The sequence below is a fragment of the Gastrolobium bilobum genome, unplaced genomic scaffold (assembly GCF_033153095.1).
Source record: "Gastrolobium bilobum isolate Gb01-03AN ecotype WA unplaced genomic scaffold, APGP_CSIRO_Gbil_v1 utg728, whole genome shotgun sequence".
NCBI lineage: Eukaryota > Viridiplantae > Streptophyta > Magnoliopsida > Fabales > Fabaceae > Gastrolobium > Gastrolobium bilobum.
This window is the reverse complement of record NW_026899225.1, coordinates 320824-339834: the sequence shown is the minus strand read 5'-3', so window position 1 is coordinate 339834 and position 19011 is coordinate 320824. Positions and strand designations below refer to the sequence as shown.

At 29.9% G+C, this 19011-nt stretch overlaps 1 protein-coding gene across 3 annotated transcripts; it reads right to left on the bottom strand.

Annotated features, from left to right (window-relative positions):
• Positions 1-905: 905 nt before the first annotated feature.
• On the bottom strand, positions 906-10300 carry LOC133288574 (uncharacterized). Of its 3 annotated transcripts, none has more exons than XM_061486370.1 (26): positions 10105-10300; positions 9868-10029; positions 9603-9768; positions 9396-9512; positions 9171-9301; positions 8923-9073; positions 8297-8364; positions 7665-7763; positions 7434-7549; positions 5804-5978; positions 5597-5707; positions 5422-5500; positions 5146-5289; positions 4918-5031; positions 4555-4676; positions 4392-4474; positions 4183-4307; positions 3973-4093; positions 3757-3894; positions 3149-3245; positions 2920-3045; positions 2359-2451; positions 2152-2257; positions 1643-1789; positions 1447-1532; positions 906-1342 (listed from the first exon to the last, which is right to left on the bottom strand). In XM_061486370.1, exons 1-26 carry the CDS (start codon positions 10261-10263, stop codon positions 1217-1219), a joined length of 3162 nt encoding a protein of 1053 aa, XP_061342354.1. In that variant the 5' UTR covers positions 10264-10300; the 3' UTR covers positions 906-1216. The 3 variants fall into 3 exon arrangements, with proteins under 3 accessions (XP_061342354.1, XP_061342355.1, XP_061342356.1); XM_061486371.1 differs by having other exon boundaries at positions 906-1339; XM_061486372.1 differs by having other exon boundaries at positions 906-1339; positions 1447-1536; positions 1647-1789.
• Between the last annotated feature and the right edge of the window lie 8711 nt (positions 10301-19011).

The window sequence follows — 19011 nt, the reverse complement described above, 5'->3', positions numbered from 1 at the left end:
AATACTGCAGAAGAGCTATTTATTATGATTTGATAGTTTCAAATCACTTCGGTCATTATTTTTAGTTGGGATAGACGATTATTCATCATTATTTATTTATTAAAAGAGCTATTCATTTTTAAAATTTGTTTTTCGACAATGCTAACGATTTTTATTTTTTATTTTTTATTATTTTTTTTTTTGGGGGGGAGGGTATATAATACTAACGCCATTGATTATTCTTTATTTTATTTTTTAAGAATTTAAATTCAACTAATTAATAAGTAACCAATTTGTTTTTAGGACCAGAGCTGATTTTTATAGTAAAAAATAGTATTACAGACAATTCGAGACTAATTAGTTTGACATTAACATTGCAAAAACTTTAGTTAAATGGCCAATATTAAGATTGTTATATTGTAGGTATGAATATGAAAAAAGCCAGAGGTAAAAATTAATTTTCAGTAAGTTTCAAAATGGGTGCTTGTTTGAATCTCGATCACAATTCCGATGAGGTACGGCAACATTTCAGCATTCCTTTCAAAATATGAATTTTATACTTACAACCTATTCTTATTTACAACATTTTATAATCATATCTTAACCGTTGATTTTTCACCAATTAACGATTATTATTTTTGCAAATTAAACTCATTAATTAATCATTAATTCAAAATAAATAATAAAATCAACAGTTAAAATATGATTATAAAAAATTATAAACAAAAATAGATTTTAAGTATAACCTTTCTCTCTGACAATAATTGTAAAAGGTTTCCGTTATTCTTAAATCAAAATTAAATCAATCATAACAAAATGGTATCGTTCATTTCATTTGATCTAATGATAATAACATAAATATAAAAAAAAAAAACTATTAAGTATAACGTATTTATTACAATAGAATAATTCCTTCAGCACCCAAACCCAGGCAGAAATCTCTGTCGCCTTGTACGCATCAAGGGAGTCAAGGCATTCAATTAAAAAATATTATACATATATTATGTTATATTACATCAGTTTCTTTACCAATAAGAATCAGAAACTCTTTTTTCTTCATCCTTTTTGGGCTGCCGAGCTGTGGAGGTGGGAAGAGAGAAGAATATATTGTGCTCTACCGCATCCATCCTACATTCAACTGTTTCCTCCACGCTAATTAAAGTTAATTTTCTAATTGATCAAATTAGCTACTGACTGGGACAAAATTCTCTCATTATACATATTGATAACCAAAACGTTAATTCGTGGCCCTTGGGGGCTTGAGAAAGTATATACTCCTTACAAACCCTTTCCCAACTTCACCTACTGCTTTTAACACCTTGCAAGGGTTTCCTTCCTCAACGACTTCCTCTTGCTTCCGCTTCTTTTGAAAATAAAGTAAAAAACGGTGATAAGAAGATCCATTTGTTAAGATTTGTATAGTAAGAATTCAGACAAAGTCCATCAATATAATTGCAATTTTTATACCTTGGAAGAAAATGACTCCCCCCACGTTAGGCCAATAACATCACCTCCCAGAGAATCATGCCATACCTTGAATGTGGCGGAGAACTCTTTCTGCAAGTGATAAACGACAGTATCTAAATTAGCAAGGAGGATATTGACATATCCCGCAAAGGGAAACAACATCATTATGTTCAACATCAAATCATTGTAACTCGACTTGCCTCTAAATCTCTGATAAAGAACCTTGAAGGATCAAAGTCTACCAGCAACTTATTTTTAAGTTCCTCTGATTTTCCCTTCAAATCTCTAGGCAACAGAAAGGGTTGGAAACACTTGCTAGCATGTCCTCTAGCAACATGTGTACCTGTCAACATTGCAAATGATTATAACATTTTATAAGTTAAGCATAACTTGTGAAAGAGAAGCAGATCAAGTAAAATACAAAAAGGTCAGGCTGTCAATAATACTGTTCTTTAACTTACTAATTCCTTAGTCTACAGAAATATGAACAAATGTCATCCTGTATAATATGTTTCATATCCCTGGAACATTTTATTTGATGCCATCATACTTGACAATGCACACAGAAAAACCAGTTATGGCTAATGAAATTGTATATTGCCTTGCTACAAGAAATTATCACTACCAACTAATTATATCCCCTTCACCCTTGAGTTATTTTAGGACCGTATAATCATGTAAACTACCAGCAACTAAGAACTGTACCGTGATCAACTTCTGATGTGAAGAGAAGTCTATGGGGATACGGGAGTTTGTCCTTATGGAGAAGAATTATTGCATCATAATTTGTTAAAGGAGTTCGAAAAAGGCACTGCAGCAAGAATTGAAAAATTCATTAAGTCTCTCAAAAGAAATCTCTTCTACAATTAAAAGTTGAAACAAACAAATAACTGAAAAAGGTGCTCTACTCGCCTCCCATCTATATGAATCAATCTCATCCTGAAATGTGAGCTTCGTCAGCAAATTTGCACTGCTTCGGGCATAAGCAACTAACCTTTTAAGTTCCTGTTAAAATTAAAAACATTGACAAATCACTCTGGGAGGAAACCCAAACCTCATTAAAAATTATCACGCGCTTGAAACATATGCGAAGTAATGATGGGATAAACAGTGTTAAAATGCAGACATAAAGGTTCAAAACATCAGAAGAACAAATTACTTATGTGTGAAGAACTTAAGAGTGTAATTTACTGTTGGAAATCCCCTTATATATCAGCACACTCAACTTTTACTAAATCCTAAACATTCTCACTGGCAATTCATTGTTACTTAAAGGCAATCCAGCACCCAAGCATTATTATATATTATAGAGAGAGAATTACTCCTAGAATTAAGTGAATACAAATCAGAGGAGTGAGAACAGACATTGCAAATCATAAACATCTAAAGAAAGTACTGCAATAAAGGAACTTCAGGCCTTATGAACTCTATGACATAGCTCAGAAATTATATCCAAATTAAAGAACAACTAACCAGCGCATTAGGTGATAATCCAGTCCAAGTCTCAGAAGCTTTATCATAAACTGTAACTAAGAACATCATTGGCCCTACACTTTGTCCATTCTCTCCCTGACCTTTTCTTCTTAGCAAAAAGTTATCCTGAAAATCCATACAGTTATCATCAAGAAGAATGTATATTTTACCAAATACCAACATTAAAAACAAGTTTTAATATAATTATATACTCAGACACAAAACTTACATTTATTTCTTTTTCATCACTTTGGCTCAAGTCATTATTTATGTCAACAACAAGAGGAGAGAAAGTCCAATCATAGTTTGAGAGTAACCTCAGGAACCTGTCAATTAAATCATAGGATGGTATTATGATATTTAAAAAGACTTCTGAATAGGCCTAAGCCCTTGTGCAGAAATCTGATATTTCTTAAATGCCAACTCTCAGGAGAATCATCCATCCCAACTTCAAACCCAGTTCTGAAACCCCTTAACAAGTGAAAGGCCAAATTAACTGCCAGCAATATGGTTTAGGATATTCCACCAAGAAAATTAGGTTTAAAGGATTCCAGCTTTTTAGGACATTTAATATCTCCCAAACAAATGTGGAAGTTTTTCGTCTATCTTAGCCAGCAAGGTAGTCCCTTTTTTAGTCAAAAAGAAAAAGATAATAAAAGGAGAAAATCATTAAGGAGAAGAGAAAATATTCCTTGACAGTTTATTGTAAAGTCATGAGTGCAAGACTTTGACAATATGTGATGCAATGTTCAAGCAATCACAACATAAATAGTCATTTCATCTCTAGTAAAAAATATAGTTGCTGATTAGATGAGTACCAATAATTAGGAATCTCACCTTAAAAACCCAGTGATCCGCGAGCAAGGAGCATCATATGGCAAAGGATTAAGAAAGAGATATGCAACCAATAGTTCAACAGCCTCCTCTACCAAGCAAGCTGAAAATAGATGTGAAGCAGCCCAACGTTTTGCAAGTCTAGACATATAAAAACCCTATATGAGTTGCAGATTACAAATGGAAAATAGATTGACATAGAGATTTTCAAATATTCACCTAACTACTGCTCCATATATTGGGTAACGACTTTGTAAGCCATTGATCATGTTAGCATGCTGACTATGAATAAAAAGTTTTTTGTCAGCAGAAGGAACCCGCTTTGCTTGGTCATTTCCAACTGCATGTTAAAATGGTTAGATAAGTGAAATTGAGAAGTGGCATTTCCAATTAAATCATCATAATCATATAAAGAGTGGAAGCCCATACTTTCCATGCTGAGCAAATTAAGGCCCCTCTCATGTAAAATTTTAAGACGAAATGCATATCCAGACATTAACACATCCACATCATCCTCAGTAGCTGTACACGTCATCCCCCACATCTTTTGAAGACTGCCACAATAACGTAATCATATCATGTTAAATATTGAGTAAAAGAATAAGATCCTGAAGCGAATAAAGAATCTAAGCCCCTACCTCTCTCCAATTTGAATGAGGAAACTCGATTTTGTTTTTTCAATAGCAACTTCATCCATTGGCCAGTTCCCAGAACCTTCCAGCTGTTAAGAAAAAATAACTTTTCATAAATTGTCTATAAAAAAGTCAGTTCATTGAGCAGAACAGGTGCATAAAGCCATACCTGAATCATAACTTCCAGTGGTTGGATGCATGATGGAACTAACTTATTCAGTCTGAGAGATTCAATTTTTTCATTAGCAAGAAGATGAGGCTCAGGAGGGAAGACTGACGTTAACCTGAAGGCTGTAAATCATAATAAGCATAAAGCATTGATTTGGCTCAGGCATCAATGATATTCAACATGTGTAACTTAAACAAACTTAAAAAATTTCATCTTTGAATTTTGAATTTTTTTTTTATTGTTTGATTAATAATAAAAGCACACACACCCCGCGTGAACTGATGCCTTAAAAAATGGAACAAAACAATCTTTAAGGAGTCTGTATTTACATAAATAAAATGTTTGTCCAGGTTGGTAAAATACCAGAGTCTAAAGGCTGTACACTAGACACCTTCAGAGGGAGGTCTTCAATAAGACGCAAGCGCTTTGATAAAACATCAAATGCCCCCAGCAAACTTCCAGAGAACGATACAGGATCTGTAGGTTAATCATTTCAAAAGCATTGCAGCTATTAATAAGGTAAGCATAAGTGTGTGTGTGTGTGTGTGTGGGGGGGGGGGGGGAGAGAGAGAGAATTCACAAAAATGTTACCTCCAGCACCATGAATCAAAGAGAAATCAAGTTGATCCACAACAACTACAATATTTTCCTTTGATAGAGAAAGATGCTGACTTAGAACATGCTCAGCTATTCTTTTTAAAACAAGATGCCTTGCCCATTGCTCACTTTCCCACACTGAGAATTATTTTGAAAGAAAAAAGCATAACCATGTTAGTCATCAAGATACTTTATCTCAGCCAACAAGACAAGAAATCTATGATAGTCATACTTGATCAACTATTTGAATGGTAACAGTAAATGTCTCACCTGTGCTTTCTGCGATTCTACCATCTTTAAATCTTCTAAGCTCTGCTTTTTCTCCCCAAAACTTTCGAAATTCAAGAGCCTGCTTCAAATCATGAGTGAGTGCTGCATTGCATGCACAGCAACACAAATTCGAAAACAAATTAAAAAGGGAGTGGACATGAGCAGAAGAATATACCTCTTCTTTACTTTCAGCATTTGGACCAATATCAACTATCCTAAATGCTTTCTCCAAAGTACTCACTGAAATTCCAACGAACAAGGGCTCTTTATCCAGTACCGATAAGCCCTGGAGATGTGAATTCAATCAGAAACAGGACAGAAGATCCAAAACATGAAGCACATTTTAAATGATATTGAAAATTCATGCTTGAAACCATCATACATCATCCACGCTCCACGGGCATTGTGTGTTTCTCCATGCAACTTGAATCAATTTTGCTCTGTCATCCAACCCTTTAGCTAAAATACCATGTATTTTTTCCTCATACGATCTCCAGCACTCGTTGTCCAAACAAAATCCCGATGCATATACCTCTTTCTTTCCCTTCAAATTTACTCTATAAAAGTAAACATGTATAAGATAAACTTGCAGCTTTGATAACTTGAAGCAAGTCATCATGAAAACAATTCACATAACAGAACAGCCCATCATGAAATACAGTATCTATCATCCAGGAAAAAGAAAGGCAAAGGGGGAAAAAAAAGTAAACAAGTCTCCTACATGTAATCATGTAGCACAAACAAGAAAATGCATCATAATAAGTCCCACGAGCCTGTTTATTTATATCATTTTAATTATTATGCTTTCAATATCTGTGTTATTACCCACATGTTAGATTTTTTAGACCCCTTCCTGTCTGTTAAAATATCCCTCAATGTAATGAGCAGAAATTTTAAGTCACAAAACCTGATACCTAGAAGATCCTTATATTTGGTTTGAGTTACCAGCATATCTCACCAACCTTTTATATATTATCTTCAAAATTCTTCCCAAGTAACTAATTTGTTCGAGAAATATAATATAAAACCAATAATGTGGCCTTCACCTAGTAGCTTAAACTTTTAGGTTGAAATAGTTCTTTACATGGTATTAAAGCCCACTAGTTTAATTCTTATTGCCTCTCATTCTATTAATAAATAATTGAACATTGTGGAGTTTCTTAGCACAGAGTGATGGGCCTATGCATTGTCTACACTTTAAGCCCGATGGACTCTTGTCTGAAGGAACATGTTAAGAAATATAATATAAAACCATTAATGTGGCCTTCACCTAAGGTTGAAATGGTTCTTTACATTATCCTCCCACTTTAAAACCCCATCAAACCTCAATCCAAATCTCTAGCCTATCCAACTTCCTCTTATTAATCCCTCTGGAGATGCTGCTCAGTTCCCCTTGATTAAATTTTAGTTTGTCCACCAGAAACTCGACAGGAGAGTTGTGGTGCACAATTACTTGCAAAAAATTTATATTCCAGCTGCCTTACCAAAAAGTTGATATAGAAGGGACAAAAAAAAAATCAATATCATAAATACATAGAACGATACAAATGATAATCACCCATCAGAATGATATAAAAAGAAGGAAATGATACCCAAGTGATCTATCCACAACACAGACCAAAATTTGTGAAATTAGACATCCTAGTCTCTAAAAGAAAACCTGTCGGTAGGCTGGGACAGTATTACTCAGATTTCATAAGACATGTAATAATACCAGCTTTTGAAGAGCTACTTAAAATCTAAATACGACACCTAATGTTAACTTCATTTTTCTTCATCTTTATATTCAATTTATGTCCGAGTTTTGCTTGCAGCTGGCTCCAACATGTTACACTAGTCTGATTATACCTAAAGAGTGGAATATGTGTATATGAGAGTATAAGCAATAAAGTAAAGCATGCTGAAAATTTCAAGTTTGAATCTGGAGGGAAGCAATCCTATATTACTATGAAGAGGCAAAGCTCTCAAACAGACTATCAATGACAAACAGACATTAACTGAAACAACATTACCTCATACAATAGTCATATTTAACAGCATAGTCAATCTTAGTCATAAATACTTCCTCAAATCCACCATCTCTACACTTTTCCAGGCACTTAAGTGTCAAAGCAGCCTCATCTTGAAGCTGAATATAGAAGGAAGAAGAGCCAAAAAAATAAACAAATAAAAATGTGTACTGTGACATTTATAATATTAAAAAGGAAAAGAAAAACCCAAGTTGGTGTGCTGGCCTAGAGTACCTGAGTAATACCAATCCTAGACATTCGGAAAGCCAAATTGAATCCTCCAGATGGATTGCATATGACAACTGGAAATGACTCTTTAAGTTGCATCCTTTCCTGCAAAAGGGAATCATGAACACTACATATTGCATGAGAAACAACTTTCCAGCAAACATTGTAATGAACACAGCATATCATGCGAGAAACATTGGAAATATGTTACAGAGACAACAAAGAAGAACTCAAATAAAATGGAAGCTTATAAAGAGAGTTCTTAATAAAGGGTGCATATAAAAATTTCTATCAATTCAAGGTTAAACTCCAGTGTGGAAGGGATTGAAAATAAAATGAAGCTACTTGATATGAAGGATCATAAGCTTTATATTGCATTAACAGCATATGATACATTTCAAAGTTTACACGAATCAAATCAACGGGAAAATAATAATAATAATAAATGAAACATGAATGCATATGTTATGAAAAAAATGTACTAAAAGCAGACAAAAAAAACTTAAAGGAAGTAAAATATCAGTAGAGATCTGGATATCAAAATAAATAATAAATGGAACATGAATGCAAATGATTCACAAAATTTAATTACACAATTAGACAATTAAAAATGAACAAATAAATATAAAGATCTGAACCTCTTTTGTAATATTGCTCTTGCCTTCTTTTGGAAAGTAAAGCCCTCGGCTCCATGACTCTGAAGTGGCTGAAAAACCAATAGCAATAATAAATATCTTCTTTTCTAAGAACACATATCAAAGCCTCAAGCCCAATTCCCAGTCTATACTAATTTTTAAGTCAGCAGCAAATTGCCTACAAATTCACTACACATAACAGCAAAGATCTGTTTTAGAAATTCTTTTGGATGGAACAGAAAAGATGTTGATTTTTTTATTTTATTTTTTTTGTACATTTTTGTTGATTTTAATTACATAACTAGTACAACGAATATACTAGTGAAGAGAAACAATAATAATACACTGAGAATATAAAAAATCTGGCAAACACTGTACTATCCATCAAAATTAATCAAGTACAGGGGGAGAGCTAAAAAATAGCATTTTTATCAAAAAAAATGGATGTGTGTCATATGCACAACATATTACACCAGAATTAATACTGTGTGAGTATATATATGTTGACAGCCATAATTCTCCAATATGAACAGCTTCTCTTCCAATAACAGACCAGTTGCAATACACTAACAAAACAAAGAGAGCTAAACAAAATGAGCTGATCTGCAAAGGAGAGCCTATACACATACCAATGAAGTTCAAGGTAACCCGAATTATTTCAATTGCCTTCATTGAATTGTTAACTTGTTGCTTAGAAGCAAGATATGCCAGTATGACGGAAATCAAAAACCCATTCAGGCAATCATGGACGTATATCGAACATCTCTGTCGAGCCCAAACCTAAATCATTGAAGACAAGCACTAAATTAAGTCTGTTAACTTGTACATTTTCATTTATTGCATGTAGTACCCAAAAAAAAAATTTCAAATATCAAACCTTAAGCAGGATTAAAGCCTCTCTTAGTTCCTTCCAACCCAGAAAAAATTTATTGATGAATTCTGTATCCTCTATAAACATGTCTTCCAGAATACTAGAATTGTACTTTGGCGTAGCCAGCAGAGCAGTCCCTTTACAATATTAACAATCAGTCATCAATATATTGTATCAAAAGTAGAAGCAACTTTCTCAAAGAAACATAATATAGGTGTTGAAGGCACAAACCATGATTCAAATTATGAATGTTGTTACGCTTCAGGCTCAACTTTGATATGCTAAATAGAGACATAGCTGAAGGAATAATTCTTACAAAAACACCGGGAACTTCAACAAGCTTTGCAGCTGCAATTACTTTCTCTGTTAGTCACGCCAATATTGTTCTGAAGTAAAATGCATTAAAATTTAAGTGCTAAGCTAACACTGAGTACAAACCTGGATACACAATCAGCAAGGGTTTTCGGGCTTCATTCTGTAAGGTAGACCATTCAACCCTGCCAATAGATGGAGAGGACTCCAAGTACTTTTTCATCAAGCATAGATAAAGGCACCTCTTGGCATGGTATCTATAATTCAAATAATCCTTCTCATGGAAGCACTCCTAACAAAACAGGGAAACAGTTTTTTATACACTTGACATTGATAGATTAAATTAAACATTAATTAATATATATATTATAAGCTTGGTTATCCTTCTCACCTTTGGTAACCTGATAATAAGATCTACATTTACTTCAGGCCTCGCAAGGCTCTGTATAGAGTAGCTTCCCCCAATCTTAATAAACGCTGGCTTCTTAAACTTGAACTCTACTTTATCAGCACCAATGTCCCTAACAAAGTTTGATGCTATATCAGCAGTTACCTGCATATTCACGAGCATTGAGCAAAAGCTCCAAGAATCGAAGAAGATAGATTGAAAGGTAGAAGAATGAATGACCTTAAAGTCATTGGGGATTTTATCGATGGATGCTTTAATGGCTGAGACGGTGTCATCCACGATCTTGGAGAACTCTGGTGAGTAGTCCACTTGGACCTCCTTCAACAACTCCCTCACCTTCAACTCCGTTGAGTCCATGAAAGTAGTTTTGCCCTCCATCGTTTTTCGCTGTGCCGGAGAAGGAATGAACAACGGCTTTTTGGGTTTAGGGTTTATGGCGGGACGAAGGCGTGGCGAGTGACTTATAACAGAACTTGACCATACGAGATTTTAAACTAAATAACCATAGACTCCTAACCTAGCGCTGTCAAAGCCGTCCCATTTGGGCCTAGCTCGCCCTGGGGTTAAAAATCCCCCAGGATCAAATCAACTTCAATAATCAAAGTTTACACCGGTCAAAAGTGTTATCTGCTTGATTCATCCAAAATTATAATTTCATAAATTTTTATATCATAATTAATATATTAAAAAATATTTTAACAAATAAATTTTTAACACTTTCTTAAAATATTTTATACAAATTATAAATTTTTTATAATTTAATTTTTTAATAAAATAAGATTTGTACATAAATATACATATGAAAATGTAAACAAAATTTTAATAGAAGTACAAATTTAGTTAGTACTTTTACTTAATTCATTATTAAATGATGTCATCATATAAAGATTTTTTTACCGGAAGTCATAATAGAATACAACAATTATAGTGGAAAACTAAAAGTAATGATAAGAAAATTATTTTAATACCAGTATCGAATAACTGCTCTTAGTATGTTATATATTTGAAAGTAAAATAATTGATTTTCTTTAATTACTACCGTTACAAAAAAAATTAGTTATTATTATCCACAAAATTACTAAAGTGCATTGTATACGATATATTTCAATACAAATTTGGATGTATAACATGCTTAGATGTCAATAAAAAAATTTATTTTTATTGATGCGCAGATAAAAAACTCTGTTAAAACATATCACTACTGAAAAAATCATTTTTTTTTTGTAAAATATTATGGATGAACTTTCACATGGTTCATAACACTTGACTCTATATTTTTCACGACCTTTGATATATTCTATAATCATCACACTAATGGTGTGTTGAATTGTAGAATACATCGAAAGATGTATTGTAAAATATTATGTATAACCTTTCACATGAATTATAGATGACATTTCACATGAATTATGGATGACCTTGCACATGAATTATGGATGACATTTCACATGGTTCATAACATGTGACTCTTTGTTTTTTCATGACTTCCATGTTTAAAAATGCATCTAAGATAGGTCCTTATATATGACTCTTTGCTCATACCTATTCTTATTTTATTCTTTCTTTTATTTATTTTTACACTTTATTTTCTTTTCTTTCATATTTTATTTTCTCTCATATTTTCCATCAAATTCATAATAATTTTTACTTATATTTATAAATATTTAAATTTATATAATTTTTAGTTTTTTAAATAATGCAAATTTTGATGAAAGAAAAAGTTAGGCTCGCGAGTCAACCCTAACCCAGCCCATTAAATTATAGGGCTTTGGAGATTAGGGCTAAAAAAGGCCCTACCAATAAAAAACTCTAATGGGTTAGTACCAAATATAATATTTTGTGGGCTAGCTCGTAGGCTTTAACCCATTTTGACACCACTGTCCTAACCTATATAAATACAAACTCTTATTGGGCCCAAGCCCAGTTAATGTTAATGCTAAGTACCCTAATTTTTAATGGGTCATAGCAAAATGAAAAGGCCATAACGATAAGTTTCGACACAACATAGGCTATGGATTTGGGCTGCATAGCTGATGACCTACAATTTAATTGGAACGTTGGAAGAAAAAAACAATTCTAAGATATATTGCCATATACAGTACTAGTGTATTACCCATGTATTGCACAGAGAGAAAAAATCAGTTTGTTTATCTCGTAAAAATTAACATTGTTATCAAAAAAAAAAAAAATTAAAGCAACACATAAAAGTATATTGTTGCATTTTACCTTGTCATGTGGTCATTCAAAAATTACAAAGTTTGACTCAAGTTCTTTCAGTATTTCCCAGAGACGAACTTTCATTTAGAAAGATCAAATTTACAAAATAATAATACATAAATATTTTTTTGCAAAGATTTGTGTCGTTAATATTTGGAATTTTTCAAATTCGTAATTACAAAAATTAAAATCAGAATTAGGAATTTAATTATAAAAGAAGAAGGGCGAAAATTTAATTTAATTATAAAAAAATATTGGCGGCCTGGTACTCCGGACCGAGTCCAATTTGCAACGTCTAATTGTCAGCATTATATACCAGCATGTAATACGTTTTTATATTAATTCACATAAAAAAATTGTATTGTTGCATCTAAGTTTTTATATTTTATCTTAAAGATGGACATTCATTTATTACAATCATATTTATAAAATAATAATAAATAATTATTTTTTTGCAAGGATTTGTGTCGTTAGCATTTAAATTTTTTACAAATTTATATTTACAAAAATTAAAATCAGATTTAGGAATTTAATTATAAAGAAGAAGTATGAAATTTTAATTTAATTATAAAAATGTGTTGGTGGGCCGGCCCTCTGGGCCGAGGCCTAGTTTGCCACATGTAACTATCAGCATGTGATAGATTTTTATATTTATCCACAAAAAAAGGTTCTTATAGTCGCATTTAGGTTTTTATATTTTATCTCAAATATGAAATTTCATATATTACAATCACATTTAAAAAATAATAATAAATAATTATTTTTTGCAAGAATTTATGTCGTTAGTATTTGGAATTTTACAAATTTGTATTTAAAAGATTAAAATCAGATTTATGAATTTAATTATAAAAGAAAAAGAATAATATTTTAATTTAATTATAAGAATATGTTAGTGGGCCGGCACTCGGGCCGTGCCCAGTTTGCCACCTCTAACTATCAGCATGTAATACATTTTTATATTTATCCACACAAAAAGGCTCTTATAGTTGCGTATAGGTTTTTATATTTTATCTCAGAGATTAACTTTCATTTATTACAATTATATTAATAAAATAATATGAAATAATTATTTTTTTGCAAGGATTTGTGTAGTTAGTATTTAAAATTTTACAAATTTGTATTTACAAATGTTGAAATCAGATTTAGGAATTTAATTATACAAGAAGAATAGTGAAATTTTAATTTAATTATAAAAATTTGTTGGCATGCGGGGTGGGCAAGCCCTTTGGTCAAACTCAGTTTGCAACCTTTAACTATCAATATTTTATGTAAATAATAATTTTTTTGCAAAGATTGGTGTCCTTAGTATTTTTAATTTTACAAATTTATATTTACAAAGATTGAAATCAGATTTAAAAATTTAATTATAAAATAATAATGATGAAATTTTAATTTAATTATAAAAATAAATTGGTGGGCGGGCCCTCCGGGCCGAGAACAATTTGTCACCTCTAACTGTCAGCATTTTATATCAGCATGTAATATGTTTTTATTTTTATCAATACAAAATTGTTCTTATAATTGCATCTAGATTACTATATATCTATATTTTTTACAGTTGTCTTTAAATTTATTCTTTGTGGTCTGTGTGTTGGTAGGCCGGCCCTCTAGGCCGAGACCCAATTTGCCAGATCTAACTATCAGCGTGTAATGGATTTTATATTTATCCACACACAAAAGTTCTTATAGTCATATTTAGGTTTTTATATTTTATCTCAAATATGAACTTTCATTTATTAAAATCACATTTAAAAATAATAATAAATAATTATTTTTGCAAGTATTTGTGTCATTAGTATTTGGAATTTTACAAATTTGTATTTACAAAAATTTATGAATTTAATTATAGAAAAAGGATAAAATTATAATTTAATTATAAAAATATGTTGGTGGGCCAGCCCTCCGAGCCGAGCCTAGTTTACCACCTCTAAGTATCAGCATGTAATAGATTTTTATATTTATCCACAAAAAAGGCTCTTATAGTTGCGTCTAGGTTTTTATATTTTATCTCAGAGATTAACTTTCATTTATTACAATTAGATTTACAAAATAATAAGAAATAATTATTTTTTGCAAGGATTGATGTCGTTAGTATTTAAAATTTCACAAATTTTTATTTACAAAAATTGAAATCGGATTTAGTAATTTAATTATAAAAGAAGAACATTGGAATTTTAATTTAATTATAAAAACTTGTTGGCAGGCGGGGCGGGCAGGCCCTCGGGCCAAGCCCTGTTTGCAACCTTTAACTATCGACATTTTATGTAAATAACTATTTTTTTGCAAGGATTTGTGGCCTATGTATTTTTGAATTTTACAAATTTATATTTACTAAAATTGAAATCAGATTTACGAATTTAATTATAAAAGAATAATGGTGAAATTTAATTTAATTATAAAAATAAGTTGGTGGGCTGACCCTCCGGGCCTGACCCAATTTGTCACTTCTAATTGTCAGCATTTTATATCAGCATGTAATATGTTTTTATAATTATCACCACAAAATTTTTCTTATAGTTGCATTATATATCTATATTTTTGACAGTTGCATTTAAATCAACTCTTTATGGTCTGTGTATTTGTGACATATATAAGAGATAAAGAGTTGAAAAATACTTGAGTTCGTAAATTTTATACTCTATCAAACACTTTATAGTTTAATAGGGTAATATCAAAAGACTATTCGTTTGTTTAATATATAATTTTATATTAAATTCAAATTTATTATATATGTCTGTTTTCCACTGCAGAAATATTAAATGCTGAACTCTTTTCCCAACTATCAAGTTCAAAATTCAAATTTAAAAAGTTTAAATTTTAAATATTAATTATTTTCTCACCCAATATATATAATAATAAATTTTATTAGTAGACTTAATAATTTTTCATACAAAAAAGTAGTGAAAAACATCTATAGAAAGTTGTGCACTTTTTCCATATAATAGCTTTTAGTTATTCATTCACGACATAGAAAATTGTGTCAATTATACTCTTGCAATAAAAAATAAAAGTTTAATTTCTTTCTTATATACTAAATTAAATTTTTCATTTTTATAGTTATTAAATGTCGATAATTTTTTTTTTTACAAAATGATAGAGGTCGTTTTATTTTTTATTTAAAATTTAAATTTAAATTCTTTTGTATTAATTTATGATTTTCATATGTTTTTTTCAATTGGCTATACATATATATTCAAAAAATTTATGGTAAATATTTTTAAAAAAAATTATTTGTACGGAATTTTTTTCTCTTTTTGTATTACTTTTTTAAGTTTAAATTATAATAAATATTCTTTTAAGGTATAAATTTTTCATTTTTTATTTTTTTATTTAAATTTAAAATTTAAATTATTTTTTTTATCAAATATACATATATTTTATAATTTTAATTATTTTTTGTTTAATCTATGATTTTATATTTAATTCAAATTTCTTATATAGATATCTTTTTCCCATTACAAAAATATTAAATACTGAACTTTTTTTTCACTTTTTAAGTTCAAAATTCAAAATTCAAAATTTCAATATTCAATATTTTTCCAACCAATAGACATAATATTTAATATTATTAAAAAGCTTAATAATTTTCCATATAGAAAGTAGTGAGAAACATGGATAGAAGGATGTGCATATTCTCCAAGTAATAGTTTATGGGTTCGCTTTTTCTGTAGTTACTGCAGATAACTTATCTGCAGTAAGCCCAATACGACGTTGTTTTAGGGCGGAAATCATGGTATTTTTGTAATTTAAATTTATTTCAGGGTTATAATAGAATTTATATTTATAATTTTTTAAGATTTCAATATCAAAACTACGTCGTTTCGGTAATAAATGCAGATAACTTATCTGCATTAACTGCAGAAATCTTTTTTTCATAGTCTATACTTTCTAGTTTTTATTTATGACATATGAAATTGTGTTATTTATACTCTTACATAAAAAGAATAAAACTTTAATTTGTTAGTTATATATTAAATTAGAACCTTTTTTGTAATAATTAAATTTTATTATTTAAATGTCATTTTTTAATTTTTTCTTTAAATTTAAAATTTATATTCATATATTTTCGTTGTTTGTATTTTTTTATATTTGTAACAAAAATATAATGAATAAATATGAGTTGATACCAAAAAGTATTCTACAAAATCGAATATTTGGTGAATTCAATTGAACTGCATTTAATATAATTATTTAAATAAAAACATAACTAAAAAAAATATATATATATCTTATATTCTAAGACAAACCTATTATTTGGCAAGTCCGCTGACGTGTCACTTCCTCCAATTTCAGCTTTGCGTTCACACTACAAAAATTTAAAAACTTTCCTTCTTTGGTAAATTAGTGAATAAAACAAATATAAAAGAAAATCTAATTTTGAATGAAAATCGATGACAAGATTTCATAACTCAAATCAATGGTACAGATTTGTTATAAATTGTAGTGGCAGACAGCTCATTTGAATTTGAATTTTGGAGTTTAAAATTTAAATTTGATTTTTGAAATCTGACAACCTATTTAATGTTGAACTACTTTCTCCATTGGAATTGCTAAATATTTAAAAAAATACATCTGCTTCTCATTGTTCTATGCAATTGCTTATGGGCAATTTTGTTGCTCCTCTTCATTTTTCCTTTTTTTTGCCTTTGACGCATATCAGTTAAAACATACAGCCTCAAGGAATTAGCTTCTTCGTTCTCTCTTTGGAGTTGGATTCAATAGCGATGCGTTCAGGCCAACCAAGCATCAGTATCATTTGTCTTTCAATTTGAGGACTGATCTTAGATCAATTGTTGATTCTAATATTTTTGCGAGTGAATTTGATTTTGTTGATTATGACATCATTGAGAAAGAAACATCTGACTCTCATTATTTAGTGGGTAATATATTTTTCCTGACTGTTTTTCATTTTTTAAGGGGGTGTATTGGATTAGGATTTTAAAAGACTTTTTTGAGATAAAAAATCCTACATATTTTAAAAGATATTTTAGAATTGGAGAGACTTTATAGACTTTTTTAAAAAACTTTTTTTACAATCAAGATTTCAGAGCATTTGACTTTAAAGGATTTTAATAGAATTCATAAGATTTGAAAGGAAAATATGGATTTATAAGATTTTAAAAAATTATATGAATTTTTAGCAAATATTCAAAATTACAAGAGTCAATAAAAACATATAACAAAGAAATACAATGCTATTAATAAAAAAAGTAAACTTAACAACGGGTTGAAAATTATCTCAAAAATTACTAAGCAATAACTCTTCACATATCAATAAAATCTAATATAATTTTCTCAATAAGTTTGAGTTTGAATTTGAGTTTGATTTGCGAAAATAATAACCATATATCAACGGTTAACTTCAAAGTTAAATATTAATTAATGAGTTTGATTTGTGAAAATAATAACTATTGATTGACGGAAATCAACGGTTAAAATATGGTTATAATCAAAAATAGGTTGTAAGTATAATATTCTCCATAAAAAAATAACAAATAAATGCAATGAAATTAATAAAAAAAAGTAAAACCTAATATAATTTTCTCAATCAGTAAAACATAATATAATTTTTGACAAACATTCAAAATTACTAGACAACAGCTTTTCACATATCTAATGGGTTGAAAATTGTCTTCTTCATTTGGTATAAAAGTTATGCATATATGATTATAAGACCCAATTTTTTTAATTATAAAAATAATTCTAAATTTGCATATAGAACCTAAAGTTCATGATAAAATTTCGTTTGAACTTTTTTGAAATTGAACTTGAAAACCTTGGGGTTTTGTTTTTACGTGATAAGAGTTTCCTAACCATATATCATATGCATATTTTCATTGAATATTCTAAGAAAATTTTGAATCTGAAATTTTGGGTTTAATTACATGAAAGTTTAGAAAATTTCTCAAATTTTTTTCAGTCGATACATTGAAACCTTAAATTGCTTTGGCGCTTTTGAGAAATGAGTTTTTAGTTATCTATTGACACAAAAATTGTTTGAAATCATTTCCTATAGTGAAGGAATTTTGTTCATGAATGTATTGTTACGAAATATAGGGTTCATATAATGAAAGTTTCAATCTTTCTTTAAATTGATATTGCTTCATTGATGTAAAACGAAAATTGGTTTGAGGGTTTTAATTTTTCTGTTATTTTTTCACTATTTTATGTTGTTTTTAATACAAAAATCACACGTTTTTGTGCCAAGAAAAACCACGACCCATAGCTTGAAAAATCACTTTTTAAACTTCCAAAATTTCTCAAAAATAGCTCAAAAATATGTTATTTTTGAGATAGATTATATTAAAATCTTGTTGGTTTGTTGTTTCTGGATTGTTTTATGAAGAAAATCGCTCAAAAATATGTTTTTTTTTTTTAGTTTTGACGAACATCCCATGGCGGAACACAATTTCGAGCAGTCAACCTGCCAAAGGAAGAAGAAAACACTGCAACAGAAAAATCTCAAGAAATCCTAAGGGTTGGGGTGATATTGTGAGAGAGACATCCTATTTATATTTTTCACTAAAAAGTCTCACGAAATCCACACTAATAGAAAATCCATTAAAATCGTTAGATTTTTGAATACGACGAGATTGTGATTCCATTGTTTAAAATCCTGATTGAATACCAACGGATTTGGACAGATTTTAAAATAATCCTTTAAAATCCTAATCGAATATCACATGACTTTTTTTTCAATCCATTAAAATCTTAATCGAATATCAACGAATTTTTTTATCGAAAAACAATTCATTAAGATCCTTTGAAATCCCAATCCAATACACCCCCCTTAATTTTTGCATTTTTTTTACAAACTCTTGTATGCTCTTTTTTTTTTTTAGACGTCATTGGTTTAATCTCAAGAATTGGTGAAGTTTGTGAACGTGTGGTATCTGGTAGGAAGACGAA